Genomic DNA, 25,504 nt, shown 5'->3' on the forward strand with positions numbered 1-25,504 from the left:
ACTCAGCAGATCTCTCATGTGAAAAACTGGGATATCAAACCAGTAAATATTTCACCAGGCGCTTGTCTAAGTAGCTGCATTATTTAGATGTTCTTCACTGTCCCTTTATTCAGTGTGTGTGTGTGTGTTTTGAAAAATAAATATGTTATATGTTAAATGGCTGATATTGGTAGATACTTTAATGTCAAGGCTACCATTACATCTGTCTTAAATGCTGTGTAAAATGTCATATTTAAATTCTGTTGATTCCAAATAAATCAGTGATTTCTGAGTGGCCATCTCAAAAGATTTTTATTTTTCTCATAGCAACATGTAAATCAGTTGCGGCAGTTGCATAAGATTGTTCATGTCAGGGTCCAAGTCCAACCCAAGTCAGGGTCAAAGAACGTGGTCTCCATTTTGTCCGGCTGGACAAAAGAAATGTCAAGACGTCCTTGAGGAGAGAAACACGCTCTTAACACAGCACTTTCTAACAAAGACAAACATTCACTGAATTACCAAATCTTTGGATGGCGTTGTCCTGAACAGCAACAACTCTCAAGCATAAATAAGATCTGAACCCGATCCTCTCCACTGCTTCCAGAGTTTTTGAATTTTCAAGCGACATGTGTTGTGTATTCCCAGATCCCCTCTGCAGCTGCTCTTGTGGTTCAGGCAAGTGCTTTAGGCTTTAGTTTATGTAACGACTGCAAAGCAACACACATGCACACATGCACGCACACACAGCTGAACTGCTGACAGTGTGAAATGATGAAACAATATCTTTATATTGTAATATAAATGCAAATATTTATTACATAATTCAACCCAAAGAACAAGCATTTGTATGACAAGAGCATTTTTTTTAACCAAATGGTTTAAATATACAGTAAAATACCACATAAACAAAACTCAAACTCTAAATATTGAGGCTCAAAATCAATATAAACATATAGTAAATGTACAAGTTTTGTGAGCATCATATTGCGAGTCTTGTGAGGAATAATTAGAGTGCAGGTTGCACTTGAATAAAAAGAATCTTGTTTTCTCTGATCTGACAGATCATTCCACAGAGGTGAATCCCTAAGAGTGTCTGAACTGAATCATCAATGCGCTTGATTAACACTGAAACAATCATCGATATAGACTTGCAGATCTGCATTTCGGTTCAAATTGCTGGCCTAGCCTCACAGGCAGACAGCACAAACCCTGGAGCAGCAGCTCCACACTGTGGACAATCAATCTGTTACAGCACCTGAGGCTAAAACTGTGGTTTTAAACCAAAACACGGAGGAAAGCAATCAGAGGTTCCCGGAACTAGAAATGGAAAACCGCAATAAAGGGAAAATCTTAATTACAACCAAAATCGTCACAACGTTGCATCCGTCTCTGTCGTGTACTGAAGCGGCAGGTCTGGAAGAAGAACCACGGGAATTAACATCACAGCAGCCTTTCCCAATGATGCTAAAAACATGGAATCTGGCAGGTTAATTCATTCAGTTATTTACCAGGACAGAGGATTTTGGCCAGCGATGATTTGATTTTCAAAAGCTTCGGGTTCTCAGAGTCTTTGATGGAGTGCATGCTGGTAAAGTGCAGCATGGGCCACCAGTCTTTTCTTTCCCTCATGTTTCTGAGGACAACATCCTCCCAGTCGTCTCTGTTTTAATGTAAAACACAAAGCAAATCGATCATTGCTGTCTGTAAGCCCAAGCATGGCGCCAGGTCTTTGAATTGGAAGAGGAAATTGAACAAATTGTCAAACATACTGTAACTGCAATGTTTGGATGATGGCTTTTAAAAGCTTCCACACGTCAAGGTTGCTTCTCCAACAGGCAAAATCGAGCATTTCTAAAACCACTCTCAAAGCTTTCTGGACGTTACTTGTTTTCTCTTTAAGAAAAAAAAAAGGAATGACCTGTTTTAATTCAAAAATGGATGTTTCTAAAGGCTTTGAAGCCCATTTTTTCCACCAAAACACATGTTTAAAACACGTCAGTAAGCTCCCCTGCTAAGTATATTCAGAATCAGAAAATGCAACTTAAAATTCAGGAATGATTTCTGCCAAATTGTTAAAATTTTACAACAAATGTGCTTTTACCTGTCTGAAGTAGGAGGGAGCTGTACTCCAACATTAACTCGTGGCTTGGTACTAATACACGAAGTTTCTGTGGCAGAATAAAAGGAAAGGACTAATTTACTCACACACAAACACACACATCTAAACAATGCAAAATATAATCGATCAAAAAAGAAAGGTGTGTGTTGTGTTACCTTCAACACTTTCATCAGGTTCCTCGCTGATGGGTCGTGCTCCTTTAAGAATTTGTACAGGTAGACATATGCATTTGGATTGGGTGGGAATGTCGCATCATAAGCGTAGTTAGTCAAGACAGTTAAGGCCTCCTCGTGATTGTCATAATAAACCAGCATCTGTTAAATTTGGGGGAAAAAAAAGTGGGCAAACATTGACATTAGGTTAGGGCGAAAATTAAACAATGACTGAACATTTAAATAAGAACAAGGAAGTTTTCTCTAATCCAGAAGAATCATTAAACAAATAAGTAGTTCATGGGTTCCTGTTGATTTATTTATTAGTTAGCATTATTTTAGGTTCAAATGATTCTTTCACTACACAAAACAGATGGGAACGGTGACAAACCTCTACATAGCTGATTATAAAGGGATCCCAAACACCAGGAATTTTCAAAATCTCCTTCAGGTTCACAGAGGCCTGTCTGCAGTAGTTATTCATGTCTTTGCTTTGACCTGGTTCAACATACTCTGAATACAGATGTATTCATTATATTACAAATGAGATAAAGTGTTAGAACTGGAACCATTTAACACATAAATGATGTACATTTCCTACAAATGAGCAAATTAATTTGCAATTAGTAGCTTCCTGCTTTGACCTATAGATGGCAGTGTAACATAAACAAGTGCAAGAACATTTAATGTTTAATGTGTTGGGATCAGTATCATTTTACCTGTGTGTCTAAGCTTGTACTTTTTGTCACACCAGATGATGTAATCCAGTAAACTTCTGTATGCCTGTATCAAACTTGACTTCTGATGCTGGACTGCGGTCTCCTTCCCATACCTCCAACTTTCAGCAATAGATAACTGGCCCTTCGCCTCCTCAATGTAACCATTAATCATTAGGTGAAATGCGTGTTCGAGACTGATCTGGGAAGTAAACAGCGGTTCTCAAATGACTGTCGGTAATGTGAAACCATCTCTTTGAAGTCAGATCAAGCATACCATCAGGTAATGACCAAATCCTGCGTGTTTCATCCGTTCATAGATGATGTTGTAGTCTTGAAGCTTTGAGTTAGGATGATGGTGAAGAATCTCGGTGCCAATTCTCCAAATTACCTTTAGTGCAAGGTGCAAAAAGTGTGAAAATCAAATATATGGACAACTACACACACACACACACACACACACACACACACACACACACACACACACACACACACACACTTCCAAAAGGCAGCAAATACCTCCTTGTCTCTCCGTGCTGAAACAAATGTTGTGGCCTCTAAAATCTGTGGATAACACGCCATGTATTCTGCTGCCTCCTGCCATCTATGGTGCAGCATGGCTTCTCTGATCTGTTCCAGGCACAATCGTGTGCTCTGGTGAAATCCAGTTTCTTTGGGTGTCTCTGAAAATTCAATAAATAAATTCAACATTCAAAACAAACGTTTTGGAAGAAAGTTTACAAAAACATGGTCGTTTTTACGTAAGAAAGGCACTCGCTGTTTTCAAAGAATAAAAGGTTTGCACAAAATGTTGTATGCCACATAGATAACCGAGAAGTCTGTATCTCACCATTTACTTGCATTCCCAAACTGAGCTTAGGTTTTTTCTTCCATTGTGCTTTAGGAATGTCATCAATGAGCTCAACTTCGCTCTCCAAGTCATCCATGCAGTGCTTTTAATTACCCCGGCCCTATAATTATATATTACAGCTGACAGATTTTTTTTAAAAACAATCCACGTGTTTCAACTATGTCACAAATCATTCAGATTGTCGGCTGAATTTTGTTTACTTCGGTCAGTTTGGTCAACTCCACATGCTAACAACAACACTACGATCGGACAGACAAACCTGAACGCTGGAGAAGTTTGTTATTGGTTGTTTAACCGGAAAAGGCGGTGCTACAACCGGATATAGTAGTTGGTGCGGCTGAACCAACTGCCCGCAAGTTTTTTTTGCCCGTTTATGGTGAAAATTGATCAAAATACACAGTTCGTTTAAATTTAAAGTGAAATCGATGTATGTAATTTTTAGGTAACATAAAATAACTATTGCCCGAAACTACAAGGTACAATGGACTAAGTAAACTATAACTGTACATCTAGTGCAAAATGTGGTAGCAGCTTTTTTAAAACGAACAAACAAAAACAACCCCATCAAAACCTAGTCAAGTGTGTGAATTAAGCATTGCAGAAATGTGTGACAAACCAGCCCTGGTGTTGGTTTTATTGATCACTGTTCTACTTTATTGCAAACTGGCTATCTGGCTTTTAAAATCACAGCACATTCCCTTGAATATACAATTTTATTTAATTTCACATTTGATTAAGGTGTCCCTATAGTCCGATTTGTTGTCTTCGAGGCACATTAAATGCAATTTTGTGGCTCTTCAAAGGGGGAAAAAAAGTTTCTTTATCATTTCTTGGTCCAATGTGTTTTATATTGTTCCTTATTGATGCATTTTTGAAAGGATTGCATTTTCTTTGCAGAGAACAATGTAATATGCCACATTGTGTCCTTTGAGACACAAAGAACTAAAGTGACAAAAACCAGATTTGAGTCCATCGTCAGACTGGCAGTTTCCACATGGTCTCTGTGGAAGTCTCTATGGGGTCTGCCGTTGTTGTTGCTGCAGTCTCTCATCATTTATCAACTCCCAAAGTTTGATTCATAGCAACATTGTAATACATGTTACATTGTACTACAAAGCTATGCAACTGCCCTCTACACTGCTTTTACCCTCAGCCACTATAGAAAGGTAATTTAATGTAAGCATAAAAGGGTATTCCATGCTTTGGGAGTCAAAATGTAATACAATTCACTGTGTACTGCAAGGTTAAAGAGGATTCAAACATTTCATATTAGGGATTTTTTTTTTTTAAAAAAATCAATGAAAATTAATTTAATTTTAATGGATATTAAAATGCATTATGTGAGTGAATGTTGCATTATGCAAAGCATTATTTATTGCACTGGTCACAATATGAGAATCTAACTGTAATCTTTCATTTTCTTTGTGTTTTGCGTTCCGTCAGATCGTCAGATGTCCGTCAGATCTTCAAGAATCATCAGTCACCACAGTCTTGAGCACATTTCGGGTTGGAGGGATCAGATTCCTGAAAGGAGGCGATCTGCTGACGTGTCGCCTCCGTCAGCCCTCATCCTCCAGCAGAGCGCCGTCAACAGATCTGCCAACATGGCAGCAAAATACTTTTACCTACAAGGATTTTTACTACTTTTATTTAATTTCATCTCGACCGCAGCTTTGGAAAAGCGCTTCTCCGACTTTAAAAGATGTGCGGACGAGGAATGCAGCAGTAAGTTTGCTAGTTTGTTGGTGAAATTGGCAGGATTTCAAGGATGCGCGATCCTGATAGTGCAGCTAGCCATAAACTGCGCCTTATCTCTAGACCTGTTGCCGATCGATACCAGCGACCCAGACAGCATCCTTTACTTGTCCCGAATCTGTGTAACCGTTTGATGCCATTTAAAAAAAATATGTATCGGCGTCAATATTTAAGACGGGGAAACGGCTCGTTGAGAAGTAATCCCTGTTTACTGTTCCGGCTCCGGCCTGCCCTGCTGGGGGATACCGGGAGCTAATGCTAGCGGCTAATTAAACCCTTATAAATGGACAATAAATGACATTCACTGGATAAACAATAGTTAACACTAGCTCACCAAGTACAAGTCTCGTTGCCTCTATTGTTAATCAACATTAGCTTGGGTGTTTATTTTTCTATCTCCCTGTTGCTAAAAGCTAAAGACTAGCAGCATTAATTTGATAATTTTTGACAACGAGAATTTAGATATTGTGTTTTCAAGCAGCGAGCTGTGTAACAGATTGAACCAGTTCACGGTTTATAGCTTTGACACGTTTGCATTCAGTTTGCTTTACTAGATTTAAGATAATCAGTCACAGCCTGAGGGAGTTTTGCAGCTGTCAGAAAACATCTCAAAGAAGGTGCAGCAGTGATCAACATATACCCCCAAAAGCTGCCATTTAGTCAGCAACCTCAGTCAATTCCTCATGAACAATAAAACTGGTGTTGGGACATTGTTTTGAAGATAGGGAATAGATTGTCATTGGGAGTTCCCGTGATATCTCTGCCGTTTCCTTTTGCCGTTAAATGTGTCCTCACCCTGGTTGAAAATTAACTACTGCTTTTACTTTTGTAGTGCTTCTGTGTCGGGGGAAAGCCATAAAGGATTTCTCAGGACCAGATTGTCGCTTCCTGTCGTTCAAGACCTCAGAAACGGTCTTTGTATACTACAAATTATCAGGCAGGAGGACGGATCTGTGGGCCGGAAGCGTAAGTATTCCACTCTGGTTAATGTTTAATCAGTTGAGGTAATGTCTTGCTTTGTTCTGTCTTCTGAATGTGTCCTGTGTTTGTCAATAGGTTGGAAGTAGTTTTGGCTACTTCCCAAAGGATCTTCTTGCAATCAACCACCTTTATACTGAACAAGAACATGAAATTCGTGCAGAGGTAGATTACTGAGCCAAATTAGTATGATCAAAACTGTTACTAGTCATTCTTGGAATCCATTGATTTGTTTTGCTTGTCTTATTTTTCAGGAAACTGATTTTGTCTGTTTTGAAACTGGATACGATAAATTCAACAATTATGATGTTGATGTGTTATTAAGTTCAGCGTTGAAAGGGAATAGTGATGATGAAATGAAGGGAGTACCTGACCAAAGACGAGTGACTGAGGAAACACAGCCAGCAACAGATGAGGTGGCCGGGAATGAAGAACAAAGGGAGCACCGTGACAACCCTGAGGATTTAATGAGAGATGACCCAAGTGCCTCCGAACCTGAACCTAGACCTGACGGGGAAACTGACCCAGCATCTGTGAGCAAAGTAGAGTTTGAACTAGCTTCTGAGCCTGAGGAGAGACCCGAAGGGGATGCACACGAGATGCAGGAAACCATCGTAGGGTCCTTTCCTGAAGAGGACAAGTCAGAAAACAATGAAAGCAAAGATGGATCCATGACATCTGAAGAGGAAACAGTGGCTGAGCTACACAGTTCAGAAAAGGAACCGGTCACGATTTCAGAAGCGGCACAGGTCCCCGAGTTAAAAACGACATTTGGGACGACTTTTGACGCTGTTGCTACAGATGAAGAGACCACTACGAATGTTACTCCGTATGAAGAGGAGGAAAGGGAGTTTGAGGAGAAGCCCCCTGAAGATGATGCGGATTTCACACTACCAGGTGAAACTCCATTACTGTCCCTCTCACAGGAAGCCTTCACCACTCCAGCATCTGAAGATCTCAGGCAGCAGGAAAGTCCTCCAGCAGCACCACAGGATGAAAAAGAGAACCCAGAGAAGAACCTGTGGGGCACTTTTGGAGATGCTGTTTTTTCTGTTGTTACCGGGGGGGAGAGGACAGCACAATATCTGAGCTCAGATGAAGAAGAAGATGAGGAAGAGGAGGAGGAAAAAACAGCTTTAAAAATCACACAGAGTTTTGAGGAAACACCAGAAGATGAAACTCTGACATCAGAGCTACCAAATGAGCCAGAAACTATAGAGGCAGTACATGAAGAACCACCTCCCAGCCCACTACCAAACGATGAGAAGGAAACTGACGACTCAGAGAAGCTGTCAGAAGATCCCACTGATGAGGATGATGGAGACGGGACTGGACCTGAGGAAGGTCGGGAAGAAACTTCAAAACCAACAGGAACAAGCACAAGACTGATGGATCTGCTATTACAGGATTCTACTGCTGTTCCTGAGCGTCAAGACTTGGATCTCAATTCAGCAGAGGAACCGGCTGAACAGAAACAGGAAGAGGAAGTAGATCCAGATGTTCATGACAGAAATTCAAATCAGGAGAGTAGAAACGCTGTAATAGACCCTCCTGAGGCTGTAGTTGATGAAGAGGAAGACAATAAAATGGAAATCGATCAAGAAATGGATAATAGTGAAGTCCATCTGTATCCATCGACTGAGGTGGTGGACGCAGACAGTCCAGATGTGAAACTTAGCGAGAACTTTGTGTCTGAAGTTCTGCCTAACCAAAGCCATGACCATTTTGAGAAGAATGAGAGTCAGTCAGAGTTACCTGTAGAACCTCCCCAGGGTACTGAGGAACGTCTCTCTGATGAGTTGGACGGTGCAGCAGATGAGGAAGAGGAGGAGATTCAACATCTCCTAGAAGATGAAAATGCACTTTCTTCCTTCCAATCAAACATCACAGACTCTGAGGGCCTCTCGGTGGAAGTGCCACCACCTAGCTTCTCCAGTCCGGAGCCAGAGTACAGTGACAGTGTGATGAGACTCACTCTGCTCCGAGACCACTTCACAGAGGAGAAAATGGTGCAGATTCAGAAGCTCCTGGGCCTCAAGAACCTCTTCAAAGTGGAAGCCATGTTCTCCGACCTGGACACGGAACTACAGGCCACCCGCCGCACACACACGGGTGCCACGCAAGACATTGAAAGTGCCCTGGAGGGCATCCTGGAAATCTCTGAAAACACCATCCTGGATGAGATCGAGAGGATGCTGGACAGCCGGGAAACAAAACCCAGTGAGGACCAGAACCTGGACTCAAGCAACGTGGACGAAGAGACTGAAATTCTTGATGATTTCCAGGACCTCGCGTTCAGCCTGCGGCAGAAGTATTCCACAGCGAGTGACAGCGCACCGTTGGCAAGAGAGCTGGATATTGTTCAAGGTTGGACTGTGTCTTGTGTTGGTGTTGATCGCCGTTTGGATTTGTTTCTTTTTTTAACTGACCTTTCCCAAACAACTTAAGCACCAGAGTATGATCTGCAGGAAAGGGCTGACAGAAATTGATACTGTAGCGCCGCAGACATGCCCCCTGTAGTAACACTTTAAAAGTGTCTTAGTTCTACATGGAACCTTGTTGCTACAGGTAGGACAGGACGCACTGGGTGTTGTAGCTACCAGTCAGACTTAAAACTTGGTTCACTTGTAACCTCTTGTATGTTGGTGAACGTCTGAATTGGTGGGATTCCAGCGGAGCAGCTGATTCGTAATGCGCGGGGGGTTATTTGAGCGCCGTGTCCTCGCTGTGCTTTGGCCGAACTCTTCGTGACGCAGATGATGCGTTTAAGTGTAAGCAGGACAACAGCGAGCGAGGACGTTTGGGATATATAGGAGAGGTTTTGATTTACTGTCAGCCGGATACAGATTTTAAAAACTGTATGCCCTCAAGCCTGTCTCCTTCAAGTCTTCCTCAGGCTGCCTTGTATTCACTGTTGGCTTTCTTCGCTTGCTGTAATTTGACCTCCCAGAAAACAAACAGTCCTGTTCCGGAAAATAAGAGAGCCACACCTACAGGTGTCCTGTTATTAGCCATCAAGTTGGGATGAAATCAAGTGCAGACTTGGAGAAAAAAACAACCATGCTTTACTTAAACCAGTGACCGTTTCCAAATGTTTTTGTTGCAGATGCAAATGATTTAAACCTTAAAGATGACAGTCACCACTTTGTCGAAAGCGAAGGAGCTGCTGTCCCTGAGGCAGAGAGTGTGGACAATCTCACGATGGCAAAGGAGGAAGGCCCAGCGGAGACTGAAGAAGAACCGAGTGTGTTGGAGGAAGTGCACAGCACACCAGACGTCATCATGAAAGAAGATGCTGCACATTTTAATAAAAACAAAGACAATCAGCCAAGCTTCAGCGCATCAGAAGAGATGCATCAAGCCAGGCAGGACATCGTAGAGAGCAGCTTGGACACTAGACAGGGCCTTGATGTGGAGCCTGAGCAGCCATCCTCAGGTTGGGAGTTTAATGGATTTTTTGCTTGAAGATTAAGCTCACACACTTATGAAAATGTAACTTTATTAATTTGTCAAACTGATTAATGACTTTTTTTTTAATATCATGGTTCCCAGAACAAGGGCCTGAGATTCCAAAAGACGTGGGGCTCCTCTCAAGTGGATTACTGTACACAAGCTGCATCCTTTCAGTCATAAAGAGCAAAATAGTAGAGTGGACCATTCTGGTAAGTGGAATTTATTTAAATTTTTATGCATTTTTTTACGGTGGTAACGAACATTTGTAAAGGAAATTACACATCCTAGGATGCCCTGAGCGAATCCCCAGACTCCTCGTCTTATAAAGCTCGAAACTCCGAGCGTTCTTGAACGCATCTCAGCCCGCCCCCTTGTCTTGTTGACCAAAGTTCAACTTGCCTGTGCTGAGTTGTCGCTCTCGGATCGTATGTTGTTTGTGTTGCTACAAACAGCCGCTCGGATGTTGGAAGAAGCCGGCGTATGAGCACAACTAGACAGCAAAATTGATGTATTTATATATGCACCACTGTTTCTAGTCGTTTCAGCCGTTGTGTTTGAACCCCGGGCTAAGCTAACGTCTTATCGATTGAGTATTGAAAGTAAAGGCGACCGCGACCGTTAATACTGCGATTATTTGTCTTAAATCCGTGGCGTCGGCGGCGTTTTAAGGGGCAGCTTTCATTGTTAAGTCGCATCAGACTTGAAGACGGACGTTACCGTGACTTGATAGTTTCCGAGTTAATGTTAACAGGCTAACAAGCTAACCCAAGAGCTGTCAAATTAGCAGCTGTGTGCTAGTTCCGTCCTTATTCCTCAAGACCAGCATGGAGTTTGACACCGTATCTAAACCCGTGTTGGAACCGGAACACGTCTATTTGCTTTTTCTAAAGCATCTGCAACGTGTAAGTGAAATGAAGTGGCCAGAGTCAGTCTTTGGTTCGATTAACAGTTGACTACCATCAGGCCTGCTGACGTGCTAATAACAATATGTATAACTGGCCCTGAACGTCGATATTAACAGATAACATAGATGTTCGCCTCAGGACTAAATAGGAGACGCCTATACAGAGCAAGAAAGTGCCTAAATGTAATTGGATGCAGTATAAATGCCTCCATACAGATTAATCTACCAGAGAACCCGTGTTCTCAGCTAAACCCTGTGCACGGTTCAAAGGTTGTTTTGTGGGGAGCTTTTCTTGGTATAACTGAGCCCATTTAGCTGTGGACCAGCTTTTAGTAAATAGATGCAGAGTATTTCTGTTTACCAGTAGCTGATGGCAAAGAATAAAAGTGGTTTTGAGGTTTAATATGCAGAAAGCTGGTGCATCTCTTATGAAATATGTTTTGCTCTCTCTGTGGATACAGGCTATTTCTTTACTCCCAGAAGAATGGAAGCCAGGAGAGACCTTTTGGGGCTGCCCTTGGGAAGCTGTTATTATCACTGCGTTGGTCGGGCTGGTGACCTTTACTGTATTTTTGTGGAAGACTGCGTTGGCGGTGAGTTGGGTACAATCCTTGAACTAGGATTACAGTTTGGTTCAGTTTTTAATTCATTTTTACTAACCAGACTGACAATGTTTTCAAAACCCTTAGGTGAAAAAGAAAGAATTTCTTGGTAAGTGTTTCTCTTTTTAATTTTCTGGTCCTTGTCTATATACAGCCTGTGTTTGTAGTTAACCTTGCACATAATTGGCTGACATTCCTGATACAAAGGTTCTAGGGTCTCACTGGTCTATATCAGGTGATACACACTCACAGCTGGCTCGTATTGAATTTGGTTTCCTTTTACATTACCAGTTCAGCTATGCATGTCCCATTTTTATTCTCCTTCTCAGTGTTGTTACCAACTTCTATGTTTTTGTGCTGATTGCTATTTTGATCTACATACCGAGCCCCACGACAAGCGCATTACTCTTAATGTAAGTCTTCCAAGTTTGTGTACAATTTTCTTATTTTCATGCAGTGGATGAAAATAAGCTGACGGCGCAAATTCAGGCCCTTAAAAGAGAGAAGGAGGAAGCCCTCACGAAAATGTCGGAGCTCCAAAAACAGGTTTGTCACAAGTTCAATCTTGACTGATATCAAGAGCCACATTTTTAGAAGCCTGCATGTAAATTTACACACCATTTTTTCTTATTCTTAAAGACTGAACAACTAAAAGAAAAGCAAAAACAGTCAAAGGAGAAAGTTAGCTCTACAACAAAAAGAATGCAAGAGCTGGAGGTGAGGACCGGGCAGTCTGAGGTTTCAACTGAAGTCGTTTCTTGTGTTTCCACTCATTCTTCAAAGTTAACAAGGTCTTCTCTCCTTACGTTTTGCAGAGGAAACTTTTGGCGTCGAAAGCATTTAATGATAACATAACTGAGGAGAAGAACAAATACTCACAGCTGTTTGAAGAAGTGAAGGAAACCGCTGTGCAAAACGAAGCTAAGGTCTGTAGCAGTTGGATAATTCATGTAACCTCTTCCAGTTCTGGGCATCGTTGAAGTGTGATCTGTACCCGTTCATCCTAAAGATTGAGAAATTGGAAAAGGCAAACGAGAAGCTGCAGCTTGGCAGGAAGAAGATCCAGGAAGCTCTCGTTAAGGTACTAGCTCATGCAAAGTTTCCTGCCCTTTGTGGGATTCGTTAAATAGGAATATTCTGGCATTTCTTTACAACTCTATCTATTTTCAACAGTCTACAGTCCTCCTGGATGAAGCTAAGATTCGAGAAGAAGCTAGGAATGTTCAGCAGAAATGTCTGGAGAAAGAGCACATGGCACTGAAGGAAGAAAATAAAAAGGTACAGCAGACTGTAGAGCTGTCTGCTCATGCTACCGAGAGCTGTTAAAGGAGTTCTTTCATTGTACTTGCTAATTTTCTGTGTTTATTTGTAGTTTAAATCTGCCATAAAGCACTGGGAGGACAAACATAAAGAACTAAATGACCAGATTAAAGTCTATCAGAAGGCCCAGAAGAGCTGGAGGACTCAGCGGTGCTCAAAGACCACAACGTGGAGGTCGGAAACCTTCGAGAAAATTCCCACTTTGTCTGCATTAGTCAGTTATTTATTGCCGAACCTGTATCAAGTTGTGAAGTTAACCAGCATGAAATGTATTTCGACAGGTTCTGTCGCAGCTCCTGGCGGATCTGGATGTCTGTGAATCCCAAAAAGACGACAGCCCAATCATGGCCAATGGGGAAGTCACACTGGGTTAGTTCAGCTCTGACATTAATGTATTAAAACAAGCCGCTCAGGAAGCGTGTCAATGGATTTAGGTGGTTCCCTGCACTGGGTTATAGCAACGAGTGTGTCTTTTTCAGACAAGAAGACAGTCATCAAAAACAGGATCAAACAAATGATGGATGTTTCACGGGTAGGAAGTCTAGAGAAGTCATCACAGTGACACCCAAAAGAAAAATTAATCCAAATGGCTCTTATGGGCTTCTTCAATGATGTATTTACCGTTCCAAATCTCCCAAACCAGGTTCAGACCACACTGACCATCGTTGAGGAAGAGCGGGATCGTTTCATGACCAAGCTGCTCAATGAAGAAAAGGCCAGAAAATCCCTAGAAGGTCAGATGGCCCCTCTTCCTTCTCTACATCTGCTAGTTCCAAGTCGAGATTAAAGCCTTTAGAGGCGGCGCTCGTCCTCCTCCACAAACAATGTCAACGTCATTTCCCCACAGAACAACACCAGGAGCTGGAGCACGCACTGGCCACCCTCAAACGCGAGAGAGGTCACGTTGAAAACCAGCTGAAGGTCCTGCAGCAGAAAAACGAGATCATGGTCGAAATGTACCAGCAGAAGGAAAACGCTTTGCAGCAGTAAGCGACGCTGAAACGGGCCGCAGAACATCTGCGGTTTCCTCGTTTGTACTGACGACGTGTGTCCGAACTGTGCGCCCGCAGGAGGCTCACCAAGGAAGAGCTGGAGCGGCGCAGTAAGGAGAACATGCTCTCTGAGGTGGGAGGAAAAGCGCTTGAGGCTGAAGAGCAGGTGAAAGTCCTGCGCCAGCGCATCGGTGAGATGGAGGAGCAGATGAAGAAGACCGAGGAGGTCTACAAGGAGCAGGTCTAACCAAGTTTAATGCAGTTTGGGCTTTTCTTTAAATGAATATCAGATGAAACACAATTGAATGTTTTTCTTCTGTTTTTAGATAAAAGATCAAGAAAACAAAACTCATTCAAACTGGGTATGCTCAGCTGGAAAGTAAAGCCCCGTTCAAAGATGTCGTTAGCCACCCTCGCTAACATTTCTCTATATCTTCAGGTCAATGCCCGTAATGCTGAGCGAGCGCTGAATCAGGAAAAGCTGGAATCATCAAAGCTTCGTGAAAAGTACGTTTTGTTATTCTGGAGCCGGACGAGAACAGGTTGGCTCTTTTTAAAACCCACGCAGCTTAACGCCGGTGTCTTTCCCACCGCCAGGCTGGCTGTGCTGACGGCTCAGCTCAACGAGCGTCGGGCTCCTCTCTTCAGGCCTAATTCTGGACAGGCCGCAGGCCCTCGTCAAGGTAATGGAAAACACACCAAACTAGTTTTCCTTCTCATCCCACACAGCCGAGGCGATGAGGCCGCGTTGATATGAAGTTTTGACTGAATGAGAAAGATGTTGAGGTCATTTGAAAGTGGAACGAGGACCTGGTCTGCCCAGATTATAGAGCTGCTGTCATTTGAGTAAACGCGTGGTCTGATTGTAACAGGTGATTCATATGGGCCCTCTCCTGTGAGTGGGGGTGCACCCTCCCCTCCACCAATGATAGAGGGTCCCAGGCGCCCTCCGTCTGCCCCCGTGGGGCGAAGAATTGATCCGTATGGTGAGTCGCAGTAGGATTACTCCACCTTCAAGCGGACGTCACTCCTCCTCCTGTCTTCTTTCCGTCCTTTCTTCCCCCACTCTTGTCCACTTATTTATTCTTTTCTCTCATTTGGGTTTCTTGAACTCTCTTCCTTCCCTTTCACTTATGTCCTGCATCCTCCTGGTGCCTCTGTTCAACTCTCCTTTTGCTTCTCTTCACTTTTCTCCCATTTCAGTTTAAGTTTGTGGTTTGTGTCACAGATAATTAATTGAAACAATAAAAAACAGTTTTATTTTTAATTTTTCTAGATTAAGGGGGCTTTAAAGTCATCTGGAAGGCTTTCTTCCTGTCAGCTTGCCCTCTCTGGAACAGGATTGTTACCTTTCCCCCTCTTAATATGTTGTGCTACTCTTGTCTTTCCTGGTTAAGTGTCTTCAGTCCAGATTTTCATGGTATTTCGGTCTTTTCTTCTTCTAAGGCCCTCGACCTCCGTCAGAGCCACATGGCCGGTACCCTGAAAACAAACACATGGGTACAACATCTGTCCTATACTTTCTTCTAAATACTTCACCAAGGCTTTAATTATTTTTTTTAAGTCATCCATACCATGTTGTCTCTCCTCTTCCAGATATGTCGGGCCCCCGTAGTTCATCGCCTGCCAACATGGATGGATCTGTAAGTCTTTTCTTCTTCCTCCTTCCTTGGTTTTATTGCCCTCCCAACTGTTGTATATTGTTGCCCTGAAACAGACACAAGCAGTAGATCCACACATAAAAGCAGAGACCCAGGCTGAGGTCTCCCCTGAGAGTTCAGAGCCAGTGAGTATTTGGGCTGTTCAGGTCCAGGCCCGTGTGAGGGTGTATGCAAGCGTCTGCTGTTGGAGCTGGACTGGAGTTGGGAGCAGAATGGAGGCCTTTGCTTCGCTCACTGATTACAGTTTGGGGTTGAGAGTGTGGTATCGCATCCTTCACGACACTGACTAAGCAAAATTTGTTTGAGAATAATGTGCTGCTCATATGATTTGGAAGGTTTTTGGTCGCGTCCACACTGGTTTCTGATCATTTAAGGCCCTGGTAAAAGCACGGTTTGTTGGGGACAATGTTGTGGTTTGTGGGTGTCTGCACTGCATGGCTGGTAGCACCTAAAGGACCAAACAGAATGTAGAAGATCCTCCCCCTCATTTGCTTCCGTCTCGCTTTTTCAGGGCCCCGGATCCTTCCTAGCATCTCCAATCAGGGATTCTCCTGGTCCTGGAGCCCTTGACCAGCACCTCCCTCCTGGGCCTCCACCACTGGGTCGACTGCCACCTCCCGGGCCTTACAGGCCTCTGCGACCAGGGGTCTACCAACCCCCGGGTCCTCACGGTCCTCCTCCTCCTCTCCATGGTCCACCTCTTCCAGCTAACGGCCACCCATTGGTGGGAGGAGAGTTTGGACAGAGATCCTCAAATGGACACACATTCCCTCCCAGGCTTGGACCAGGACACGTAGATCCTCGGGGTCCCCCGTTACCACCGCACTTCCGTCCCCCGCCGCCTCACCACTTTGGGCCTCCGCCGCCTGGTACGTCCCACTTTCCACTGGTTTTAGTGGTTTTCCATGATGATGGGTCGAGCTTAAATGACACATTTCTGTCGGCACAGAAGACGTTTTTATGAAGCCATGGTGAGAGTCTGGGAGACGTTTGCAAAGACGATGCACGAACTAATGTTAGCAGTTATTGATTGTAGAGCGGACAAAGCGGCAGCACTTCCAGCTTTAAGGTGGAATTTGTGTAAAAAGCACCTCTAGAATCAATCAAACCTAAACTTCTCTTCATTTATTATCTCCAGGCGTACGTGGACCTATGGGACCTATGGGACCTATGGGACCTCGCCTCCCCATCCCTCCTGACATGCGCCTACCTGGACAGCCCATGAACTTGCCCCCAGGCATGCCCCCACATCCTCCCCAGGGAGATATTTACAGTCAGGCTCCGCCCGATGGCCTCCATTACTCAGCGGGGGCTCCGTCGAGCCCCAGGCAGGACCGGCACCTGAAACAGGAAGGCCCTCAGGACTCAGCGAGGCCAAAGATGGTCGAGCCTTAAAACCCTCGTCAGCTGTGGCGAGAGGACTGGACACCACGTTAACAACCCCCTCCCAGTCAGAACATAGGTCATGTTTATTTTCACATTTCAGTTCTGAAGAATAAATCATTTACTTAAAAACAAAACTATTATGGTCCACAGCATCATCAATAATTGTACATCAGACGTTTGGATAGTAACCACTTTGATAGCTTGTGCAATAAAATAATTGATTATAAGCCAGGAATTTTCTTTCTGTTAATCTTTTGCAAAAGTAGCGATGTTTTTTTTTTTTTTTAAAACAGGCAATTTTATTTTTTATGTCGTTTCCTGTGGAAATTGTTTTTAAAAAAGGAGACGCAAGGAGGCTCAGCATCTAGCATTACAGAAACGTGATCATTTTTACAAATCTTGCTTTAGCGTGGACGGACCGCTGGTCAGATGTGTAACTTATTTTACTATGTGGGCAGAACTTTTAATAATAAAGAATGTAAACCCTGTTGGCATTATGTTATCAAATGGGGACAGTTACAGCTTTAATTTAGAGATTTAGCCCAGATGGAAACATTTTCCTCGTGTTCAGTTTTCTATAAATTGATCCAATGTGGTTGAAATGGAGAGCAGGACAATCATGGTGATGTACGTTTAGCTCTCCCGTGCATTTAAATGTATTATGTTTAAGCTAAATTCTATTATAAACTCAAGAGTCTGCAGGGTGCATTTACATGCAGGCTGATGCATTCAGGTACAGGTCAGAGGTCAGTTCAATTGACCTATGACCCCACAGGAAATTGTGTGGACAACTGCATTATTTTAGACTCATATCAGGACCTGCTCAAAAACAATCTAGGTCTTTTTAAAGGCACGTGTATGGAATTTTATATTTCATGTTCAATTGTGCAGGTTAATTTGGAAAAGAATGGAGCTGAAGTCAGTTTGACTCGATGTGATGAGGGGAAAAAAATCACCAGCTTCTTGTACAAAACTCCAGGCAAATTACCCACCAAGCTGCTTTGTTTGTAGTTTATTAGAAATTAAATGTAAAATGTCTGATACATTCTGCTGTCATCACATCACGAGCGCATCCATCAGTATTAGTTAATTTAGTCCTCAATGCTTCACATTACAAAAATAAAATCTAAACTCAAACATTACAATGTTGCTGATTAAGGGGAGGAATAAAAACAGGTACATGTGGTTTATATTTAATATTTAAAAAGCCCTTTTAGCAGGGTAACATCACAGATCAAGGTAGTGTGAATTTCACTGAATTTGTTTCTTTAGTACATTCTAGTCAAGGCCAATAAAGTTAAAGAATTCTAATTAAATAAAAGTGCATTACCAATAAGACACGTTTGCAGCCCAATGATGGGATAATTTTGGAAGATTACCCAAAAAACCATCAGAATTTGAATTTGCCACCCTAATAATAACAGGAAAAGAAAAGAACTACCGCTGTTGTCAATCAATGACACTGTAAATTTATAATCAGCGAGTTTAATCACCATCTTTTTAAAAGAACTGGTCAGTCTAACTGCAAATTAACATTAACGATACCCTTTGATTGGACAAACTCTGGCAATTACTGTGCTGAATATTCAGGACACGACGGCGGGGGCCATTTAATGGGACAAACGTCCCGGCGGGCTCAACGCTCCTGTTTCAGGGAGTTGCGGAAGACCGAAGATAACGTGGACTGTCTTAATGCGTGGAACCTGCACCCGCATCCGCTCCACTGATATCAAACGGGTGTCGGGGTGCACTCGTGGGAGCGTGCGGAGGTGACGCGGACGTTGGGCAGCTGGATGGGACGAGCTGGAGGGGCAGAATTAGCCAGGACGCGGATGAAAGAGGAGGCTCAGCGGTTTAAGAGTTCAAGGCGGCGGGCCCTTAGCTGTCCGTGTGTAACGTCTGATGGAGGTGGAGGTACAGCTGCTTCTTTGTCAGCAGCTGCAGTTTCTTTCTCTTGAAGTCCGGGGGCTTCTTGTACCTGGAGACAAATGGACGAGGTGACGACAGATGACGCGCAACTAAAAGGACCGGGGACGGAGAGGACGGGTCCACTCACAGCTCGATAACGATGGGCCCGGCCTTGATCTCGTCCATCTCCATGAAGGCGAAACATTTTGTGCTGGTAAACTTCTTCTTGGGTTTGTAGTGCTTGAATTCGAAGAAGATAGCTGCTCCTGGAAGAACGCTCAGGGTTAGAGAGTACGTCGTCCGTGACTTGGGGATGAACCGTCGATATTACCTTTGGGTAGTTTCTCCACGTGTCTCTGGATCTCCACGTCCACACTGAAGTGAATGTAGGTATCTTCCTTCCTGGTGGCCACAGGGGTGTCCTGCACTGGGTTTATATCCACGCCGTTCAAATCTACGAAGGCCAACAGGAAACGTCAACGACAGTCGACGTGCGACTCCTGAGATTGTCCACGTGGGTGTGGCTACCTTTGACGCTAACAGTCATGTAAGGATCGATGCACTGCCCCGCATCCTTCAGCCCAATTTTTTCTATCTTAATTGTCAGTAACGACATCCCGGGTTCTGAGGGCAGCCGTGGCAACAAGGTACCTGAGGAGGACAGAGGTTGCGAGTATTAACTATTATCAGAACAACACTCTCAAGGCTTTCCTGGAGTTTACAGAAATACTGCAATGGCCACCAGAGGAGGGGCGGAGGATTCAATATTAACAGTGACAACAATGAAGAAGCTACAGGAATAATTGTCTTAAACTTGGATCTGCAGGCCACAACTAATGAATTCCTTTGCCCAGTGGACACGTACCTTGGGAGGCTGCGACAGGAATGAGCAAGAAAGCCACGCACAGCACCGACAGAGAAGACAAAGATACAACTACATGCAAATCAAACCGCCCCACAACAACCGAGCGTGTGCTTGGCTAACGTTTATGGTCAGGCGCGCAGTACCAGGGGAGCGAGAGGGAAGGACTTCCGTGGAACCTGCCGCTCCTGCGCCATCTTCCTCATCCTCCTCCAACTCCAGGTTCTCTTCTTCGCCCGGAGCAAGGATTTTCCTGGTGACCAGGAAGGTTTTAGGTGGAGTTAAAGACACAATAATTAGCATTTGTTACCTAATGGAGGTTTACCTAATGGTAGCAATACAATGTGCATATAAGATCTACCTTAAGGGAACTGGCTGGACGTCGAATGGGAATTCCTTGTTGTAGGTCAGTATGTTTTGGATTACTGTGTGAAAGGAGACGAGCAGAGGTCCGTGTTATTCCAAATGGAATAGCAAGCAGGATAAGTAATAATCAGTGCACTCACTAGTTTCCAGTTTCTTCAGTTCTTCTAACTTGAATTCTTCCTTTGACTGCGTGCACTGCAGAGAGTACCGAGGTCATTAATAATACAGCACATACAAAACCAAGAGCGACTCTTATCGTCAAAACTGTCTTTGGAAATTTGCTACTTTTGAGTAACAGTGTATATGGTTATATTATTAAGTACATCTCAGTTTAATAAATACATGAGGGAATTATAAGCATTTTTTGTGAAACTGTTACATGTGCATTCAAATTTTAAATTGAATAAGAAGGAAACACAAACCTGCAAACTGGCACTTCTCATTTCCAGGCATGTTGCAATCTTTCCTATGGTTTTCTATAAAAAGAAGCAGTCAAATACATTCAGTTGGTATAAAAAGCCAAACTGATGGGTGCAAAGGTTAACAGAATGAATAAATACCTTCTGATCCTCTGTGAAGTCTGCGGAAGCGGCTGACTGCACCTTCTGCAGATGCCGGGCCAAACTAGGGAACAACAAAAAGTGCGTGAAAGCTGAATTTGAGATGAGTAAAACCCGGACATTCGCGCCCCCTGGTGGCAATAAAACGAAAACATCGAACAATTACAGTTGTTGCATTCTCTTCCTCAGTGTAAGCTCGTTTTAGGATAAAACGCATAAATATTCTCCTGATAACTATTTTGACCTCGCGAATATGCCAAGACACTGATGTCGTGAGAAAGCAGGAAACATTCCTCACTGGACAGATGCAAACCCACCCTTAACAATAAGAGGGTGTGGCTGGACATTTCTCAATTCTCTTGGGAGTAATGGTCCATGATCCCAAATGAAACACGGCATAAGACTTTTCCAGGCAGCCACAGAACAGCGGTCAAGCTACCGGTGGATGAATGTGGCAGACGCAAAGCGCACACGCACACGCACACGCAGCGACCCTGCTCCCTCTGCAGCCACTGCCACATCACGTAATGGATGGCTCGGGTTGGTTTACGGTGGCGACTGACACATCAGGGGCTGGGAAGTTGTGAAAGCACCGCGCACCCCCTCTGCCTCATATTCCCCTTGCGTTCAGGACGACGAGGACAAGGCGAGGGAGAAATATGTTGCCCTGGGGGGGAGGGGGGTGCCGGGGTGGCTAAAAACCAGCTGTGAAGAGATCTAACGCGCATGCACACACATGTTGAATGCAACTTACATTTGGTACTCATCAATAGCCTCCACTAATTGTCCCCACGAGTCAAAGTCTGTGCCTTTCTTGAAACTGGCGTGCCACTTCTGGATGGTCTTGTTGACATCAGACATGTTGGCAGGGCGGATACACGCGGCGCTCTCAGGGCAGCATAGCCGGCGAGGAGATTCATCTACGGGGCTCCAGCTGTGGCGGCAGCGGTGGTCTGGCCAACGCGGTTATCTGTTAGCCAGACGCGCACAGTGACACTCTGACCAAGCCCTTTCTGCCTGATCACCCTAATTTCGCATCCGCGACAGAAAGGAAGTCCCGCCTGGAGTCCGAGGTGCTCGCGTTTTGGTGCGCGGTGCCGCACGATTGGAGACCACCACCGGATGTCTGTTACCGATATAATCGTTTTTAAGATATTCACGGCAAAAATTTATTTTTTGAACACTCACCAATTACATTTTTTTAAAAATAGGTTGATGTTCCATTTGAAATATTGCAATTGAACCCAGAAAGAGAAAGTTTTTCATTAATTTATTTACCATATATTACTTTTCATTTCCGTATAGTCATGATTTTATTAAAATAATCACTAAAAAGTGCATGTATCATAAAATACTCTCGTGGCAACTGAATCTTCTAAAAATGAAAGTTGAAAACGATCTAGGCGACTATTTTAGTGATTTTATTTTGAAATCAAGCCAGGGGTTTCCGGTTTGCTCCTTCCATTTCGGATATGGACGTGGGGACGGTCTTTAACATTAGGTGCTGCAGGTGTAAATAGACCCCTAAAACATAAAATAAGATGGAGAGTGTGGCGACCAATTCTTCTGTGGCTGAGGAGGAAGACGACGGAGACTCGGATGTGTCTTGTTTAATGAGAGTCGGCAGAAATTCAGACTGGCTCCGGTTTTACGAGAACTCCGAGGTGCAGTATGCTAATATTGCTAGCTGGCGACTTTCGGTTGAAATTAGCACTTAAAGTTGCTTAAAGTCTTGAGAGGGAAATGTTTTATTTTACATTGTATGAGGATTTCCCGAGAAGGTTCTTGGGGAATGACAATTTTAATTAAATATGAAGAGCTACAGCGATGAAAATTGTACTTTGTGGCTGTTCAGATAACAGTTGGTCGTGGATTGGACGTAACCTACCAGTTGTTGTCCCCAAGTTGTCCTCTGATGATCTCCAGACTCCACTGCACCTTCAGACAAAGGGACGATGGCCAGTGGACAGTCACGGACAAGAAGGTGGTCAAATTTATGATCAGCATTGCATGACAAAAACCCATGAATACAGGTGGGAAATATATTACATATTAATTTTTATTATGCCTAGTTTATGTCTTCCCTACCTGGGTTCACCTGTGTGCATCAGCAGTGAAACCAAGTTCATCTTGGTCTGTTCTTCATCTGTCCCCTTTGGAATTTATTCAGTAACTTTTAAACATCCAATCAGAAATGATGGTGGTTGATTTGGATTTTAAAATGCTCAAATAGTCCCTATCATTCAAGCATAATATTACCTCTGCTTGGAAATGAAACTTAGATCTTTTATTTCACCAGAGTCTTAATGGAGTTTGGGTGAACGGAAGCCGGATACCTGCTGAGGAAGCCCATCAGCTGAAGCTTGGAGACTCCATACAACTTGGGGTTCCCATCATTGGTTCTGAGGTGGAGTTTAACTACGTTCTTGTAAAACGGCCTCTCAAAGACATTAAAGAGTTTTTCCTAAAGGGACCGAAAGATTCCCCCAAAGTAGTCATCCTTCCAAAGAAACCTAAGAGAAAGTTAGTGGTGGAAGAAGTTGAGCCGTCCACCTCAAAGCCCAAGCTTTACCGGTGCTCTTCGGCAGGCAAGACCTTTGCAAAAGCGTGTCCTTTATCACCGGTGAAATGCAAACAAAAGCTCGGTCACATCCAAACACAACAATGTGGAGCCAGCAGAGGAGCCCAGGAAGTGGACCAGCCCTCTGATATCCTGTGTGATACAGACAACTTGCAGACGTAAGACAGTTTGATAGAACCAATGACCTGTTGTATAAATACTGTGATGATCTCTAAGTTGAACTACTTTGTGCGTGCAGGTACAGCCAGAACATCCTGATTCTGAGGCGGCAGGTGGACAGTACCCAGAAACAGGTAGAATCGCTGGGCGAGGAGCCTCAGCAGACCGACCCTCTCAGAGAAGTGCAGGTCAGGGAGCTGCAGGCTCAGCTCGAGACCCTCAGATCTAAGATGCACCAGATGGAGGCGCTGGAGAGGTCTTTCAGCCAAACTCAACAGCAGCTAGAAGTGAGCGATTGTCACACAATGGTGCCTAACAGGCCAAATGCAGTCTGGATGATTCAGCATCACCTCACCTAATGTGGTCGCAATTTTTAGGCACAGAAAACGCAGCAAGAAGAGAAGCTGATGAAGAAAAAGCTACAGGATGCCTTACAAGAGGTGTGCCTCATACACTATTCATTTCTTGTTCCAGCACAAGTGCAAACAGCCAGAGCACAGAATGTTGCAGCAGCTGTGATGTAACGCATGTCAGAATTTGTGATGTATATTTTTTTTCTGTTAGCAAAAAAAGGTAATAGATGAACTCGCCCTTTCCCGGCAAGCCTATGAAGAAATTCTCTTTGCCAAAAATAAAGAACTTGAAGTAACAAAGGTACGTTGGTACTTGGATCGGCACTACTCCGGGGCCGCCGCTTTTATTTTCGCATTCATTTTTATTTACTTTTTGTAATATTTCCAGGAGGAAAAAGAAAAGGCGTGCGCCCAGAAGGAAGAGGTGGTGACACAAGTGACTGAAGTTCTGGAAAACGAGCTTCAGTGCATCATCTGTTCCGAGCTCTTCATTGAGGCGAGACTACAAGCCTGATTGGGGAACAGTCACACGGGAGAGCAGAAAACCAACGTGTTCATTCTGTGTCCATGCAGGCAGTCATCCTGAACTGTGCTCACAGCTTCTGCTGTTATTGCATCAAGCAGTGGCGGAAAAAGAAAGACGAGTGCCCCATCTGCCGACAGGCCATCCTCTCTCAGACCCGCTGCCTGGCTCTGGACAACTGCATCAACAGCATGGTGGAAAACCTCAGCCTGGACACGAAGGCGCGGCGGCAGACACTTATTGCTGAGCGGAAAGGTGAGAGGTGCGTCAAATACAACCTCTTTTTTTTTTAATGAAATGGAAAGAAACTGTAGGGATCGCTGCTTTATTATCCTGATGTCAGGATGCTGCACAAGAGGCTGCAAAAGAAAGCCTTAACGATGGCTTAAAGACGTGCAGCCTTGGTCCGTCTGAAAACCAGACCAGCAGCTTCCTGCTGCCATGACGTTCAGAGACTATTAGATAAATACTCCTAAATAGTATGTTGTGCATCAGAGAAGCATTGGGAGCAGGTCAGACATAAGAGGGCACCACAGTGGCTCAATCATGTTCTCTTTCTCTCCCATTTTGTGGAAAACTAATATTGTATTCAGCAAAGGAGCTAAATCCAACAGTGTGCGGCACTGAGGGAGGACTTGGTAATATTTTAGGCTAAATTAGAGGGAAGGTGTGTTCTGAGTTGTTGGCCAACAGTGTTACTGATCTCGCTGTTCTCGCGTGTGTGTCGTGGGGCAGAACCTGACTCCGCTGAGGTGATGGTGATCAGTGACGGCGAAAACGAGGACACGCTGGACAGCAGCTGGAGCAGCGACAGCGAATACAGCTTGGTGACCATCGACAGCAGCATCCATCTGGACTCCAGCCCCTTCAGCATCTGTTCTCTTGAAAGCTGCGATGAGTCAGAGGATTAGCCCGGGGCAGGAAAAGGAAGTGGACTTATTGAGCTTCATGTGAGAGCACGGAAAATCCTCAACTGGCTCCAGAAACTGTTTCTGTGTCGTTGGTTTTTGTGAAGTACTTTTGTCTTTATCATCAGCAAAAGGACTAAAGTGTCATCTTTCCCTCTTTAACATTCGATCTTGTCATTGTGATGCAAAAGCAGAAACCTGCTCATTTTTAATAGCTTTGTGGCAGGAATGATGGGGGGGTGCAGGTAAAACTCACAAGGGCCAGTGGTGCATGGGCTTATTCTCTGAATAATGGGATTATTTGGAGCTTGTTCATTGTCTACATTTCATTGTAAAAAAGAAAGCTGCTTCTGTTTACTCAAAAATAAATATTTTGATAGAAAACTAACTTTTTGT

General features: G+C 43.8%; 4 protein-coding genes and 1 long non-coding RNA gene across 7 annotated transcripts; 2 read left to right on the forward strand and 3 right to left on the reverse strand.

The window, feature by feature from the left end:
* Positions 1 to 272: 272 nt before the first annotated feature.
* taf1a (TATA box binding protein (TBP)-associated factor, RNA polymerase I, A) lies at positions 273 to 4,115 on the reverse strand. 2 transcript variants are annotated; one of them, XR_008947480.1, is made up of 11 exons: positions 3,817 to 4,115; positions 3,486 to 3,649; positions 3,244 to 3,357; positions 2,970 to 3,168; positions 2,642 to 2,763; positions 2,254 to 2,412; positions 2,081 to 2,147; positions 1,749 to 1,872; positions 1,488 to 1,639; positions 499 to 1,392; positions 273 to 433 (listed from the first exon to the last, which is right to left on the reverse strand). XR_008947480.1 is itself a non-coding variant. In XM_057017496.1 (10 exons), exons 1-10 carry the CDS (start codon positions 3,911 to 3,913, stop codon positions 1,349 to 1,351), a joined length of 1,242 nt encoding a protein of 413 aa, XP_056873476.1. In that variant the 5' UTR covers positions 3,914 to 4,115; the 3' UTR covers positions 273 to 1,348. The 2 variants fall into 2 exon arrangements, 1 of the variants encoding a protein (XP_056873476.1); XM_057017496.1 differs by having other exon boundaries at positions 273 to 1,392.
* A 1,161-nt stretch (positions 4,116 to 5,276) lies between these two features.
* On the forward strand, positions 5,277 to 17,376 carry mia3 (MIA SH3 domain ER export factor 3). Its single transcript, XM_057017485.1, is given in 29 exon segments — positions 5,277 to 5,562; positions 6,425 to 6,558; positions 6,649 to 6,735; positions 6,825 to 8,937; positions 9,677 to 10,006; positions 10,123 to 10,232; positions 11,389 to 11,520; positions 11,617 to 11,638; positions 11,987 to 12,075; positions 12,169 to 12,246; positions 12,345 to 12,455; positions 12,539 to 12,610; positions 12,703 to 12,807; positions 12,902 to 12,980; positions 12,983 to 13,023; positions 13,131 to 13,218; positions 13,329 to 13,381; positions 13,493 to 13,583; positions 13,697 to 13,835; positions 13,920 to 14,082; positions 14,168 to 14,203; positions 14,281 to 14,348; positions 14,439 to 14,524; positions 14,714 to 14,827; positions 15,288 to 15,341; positions 15,438 to 15,484; positions 15,559 to 15,627; positions 16,014 to 16,371; positions 16,641 to 17,376. Coding segments are annotated over 29 exon segments (5,400 nt in total). The 5' UTR covers positions 5,277 to 5,288; the 3' UTR covers positions 16,898 to 17,376.
* On the reverse strand, positions 15,780 to 16,787 carry LOC130516433 (uncharacterized). Its single transcript, XR_008947481.1, has 2 exons — positions 16,647 to 16,787; positions 15,780 to 16,368 (listed from the first exon to the last, which is right to left on the reverse strand). It is a non-coding gene; the product is annotated as an uncharacterized LOC130516433 (long non-coding RNA).
* A 509-nt stretch (positions 17,377 to 17,885) lies between the features above and the next one.
* Positions 17,886 to 21,687, reverse strand: aida (axin interactor, dorsalization associated). The gene is made up of 10 exons (XM_057017500.1): positions 21,339 to 21,687; positions 20,585 to 20,648; positions 20,447 to 20,500; positions 20,165 to 20,219; positions 20,020 to 20,083; positions 19,805 to 19,911; positions 19,325 to 19,447; positions 19,128 to 19,250; positions 18,945 to 19,062; positions 17,886 to 18,866 (listed from the first exon to the last, which is right to left on the reverse strand). The coding sequence occupies exons 1-10, from the start codon at positions 21,443 to 21,445 to the stop codon at positions 18,767 to 18,769; spliced, it is 915 nt and encodes a 304-aa protein (XP_056873480.1). The 5' UTR covers positions 21,446 to 21,687; the 3' UTR covers positions 17,886 to 18,766.
* Positions 21,688 to 22,033: 346 nt separating this feature from the next.
* rnf8 (ring finger protein 8, E3 ubiquitin protein ligase) lies at positions 22,034 to 25,496 on the forward strand. 2 transcript variants are annotated; one of them, XM_057017486.1, is made up of 9 exons: positions 22,034 to 22,248; positions 22,440 to 22,568; positions 22,884 to 23,323; positions 23,404 to 23,611; positions 23,702 to 23,764; positions 23,889 to 23,978; positions 24,066 to 24,173; positions 24,251 to 24,455; positions 24,936 to 25,496. In XM_057017486.1, the coding sequence occupies exons 1-9, from the start codon at positions 22,126 to 22,128 to the stop codon at positions 25,109 to 25,111; spliced, it is 1,542 nt and encodes a 513-aa protein (XP_056873466.1). In that variant the 5' UTR covers positions 22,034 to 22,125; the 3' UTR covers positions 25,112 to 25,496. The 2 variants fall into 2 exon arrangements, with proteins under 2 accessions (XP_056873466.1, XP_056873468.1); XM_057017488.1 differs by having other exon boundaries at positions 24,251 to 24,462; positions 24,936 to 25,125.
* Positions 25,497 to 25,504: the final 8 nt, after the last annotated feature.

This window comes from Takifugu flavidus, chromosome 19 (assembly GCF_003711565.1).
Source record: "Takifugu flavidus isolate HTHZ2018 chromosome 19, ASM371156v2, whole genome shotgun sequence".
In the NCBI taxonomy this organism is placed as follows: domain Eukaryota; kingdom Metazoa; phylum Chordata; class Actinopteri; order Tetraodontiformes; family Tetraodontidae; genus Takifugu; species Takifugu flavidus.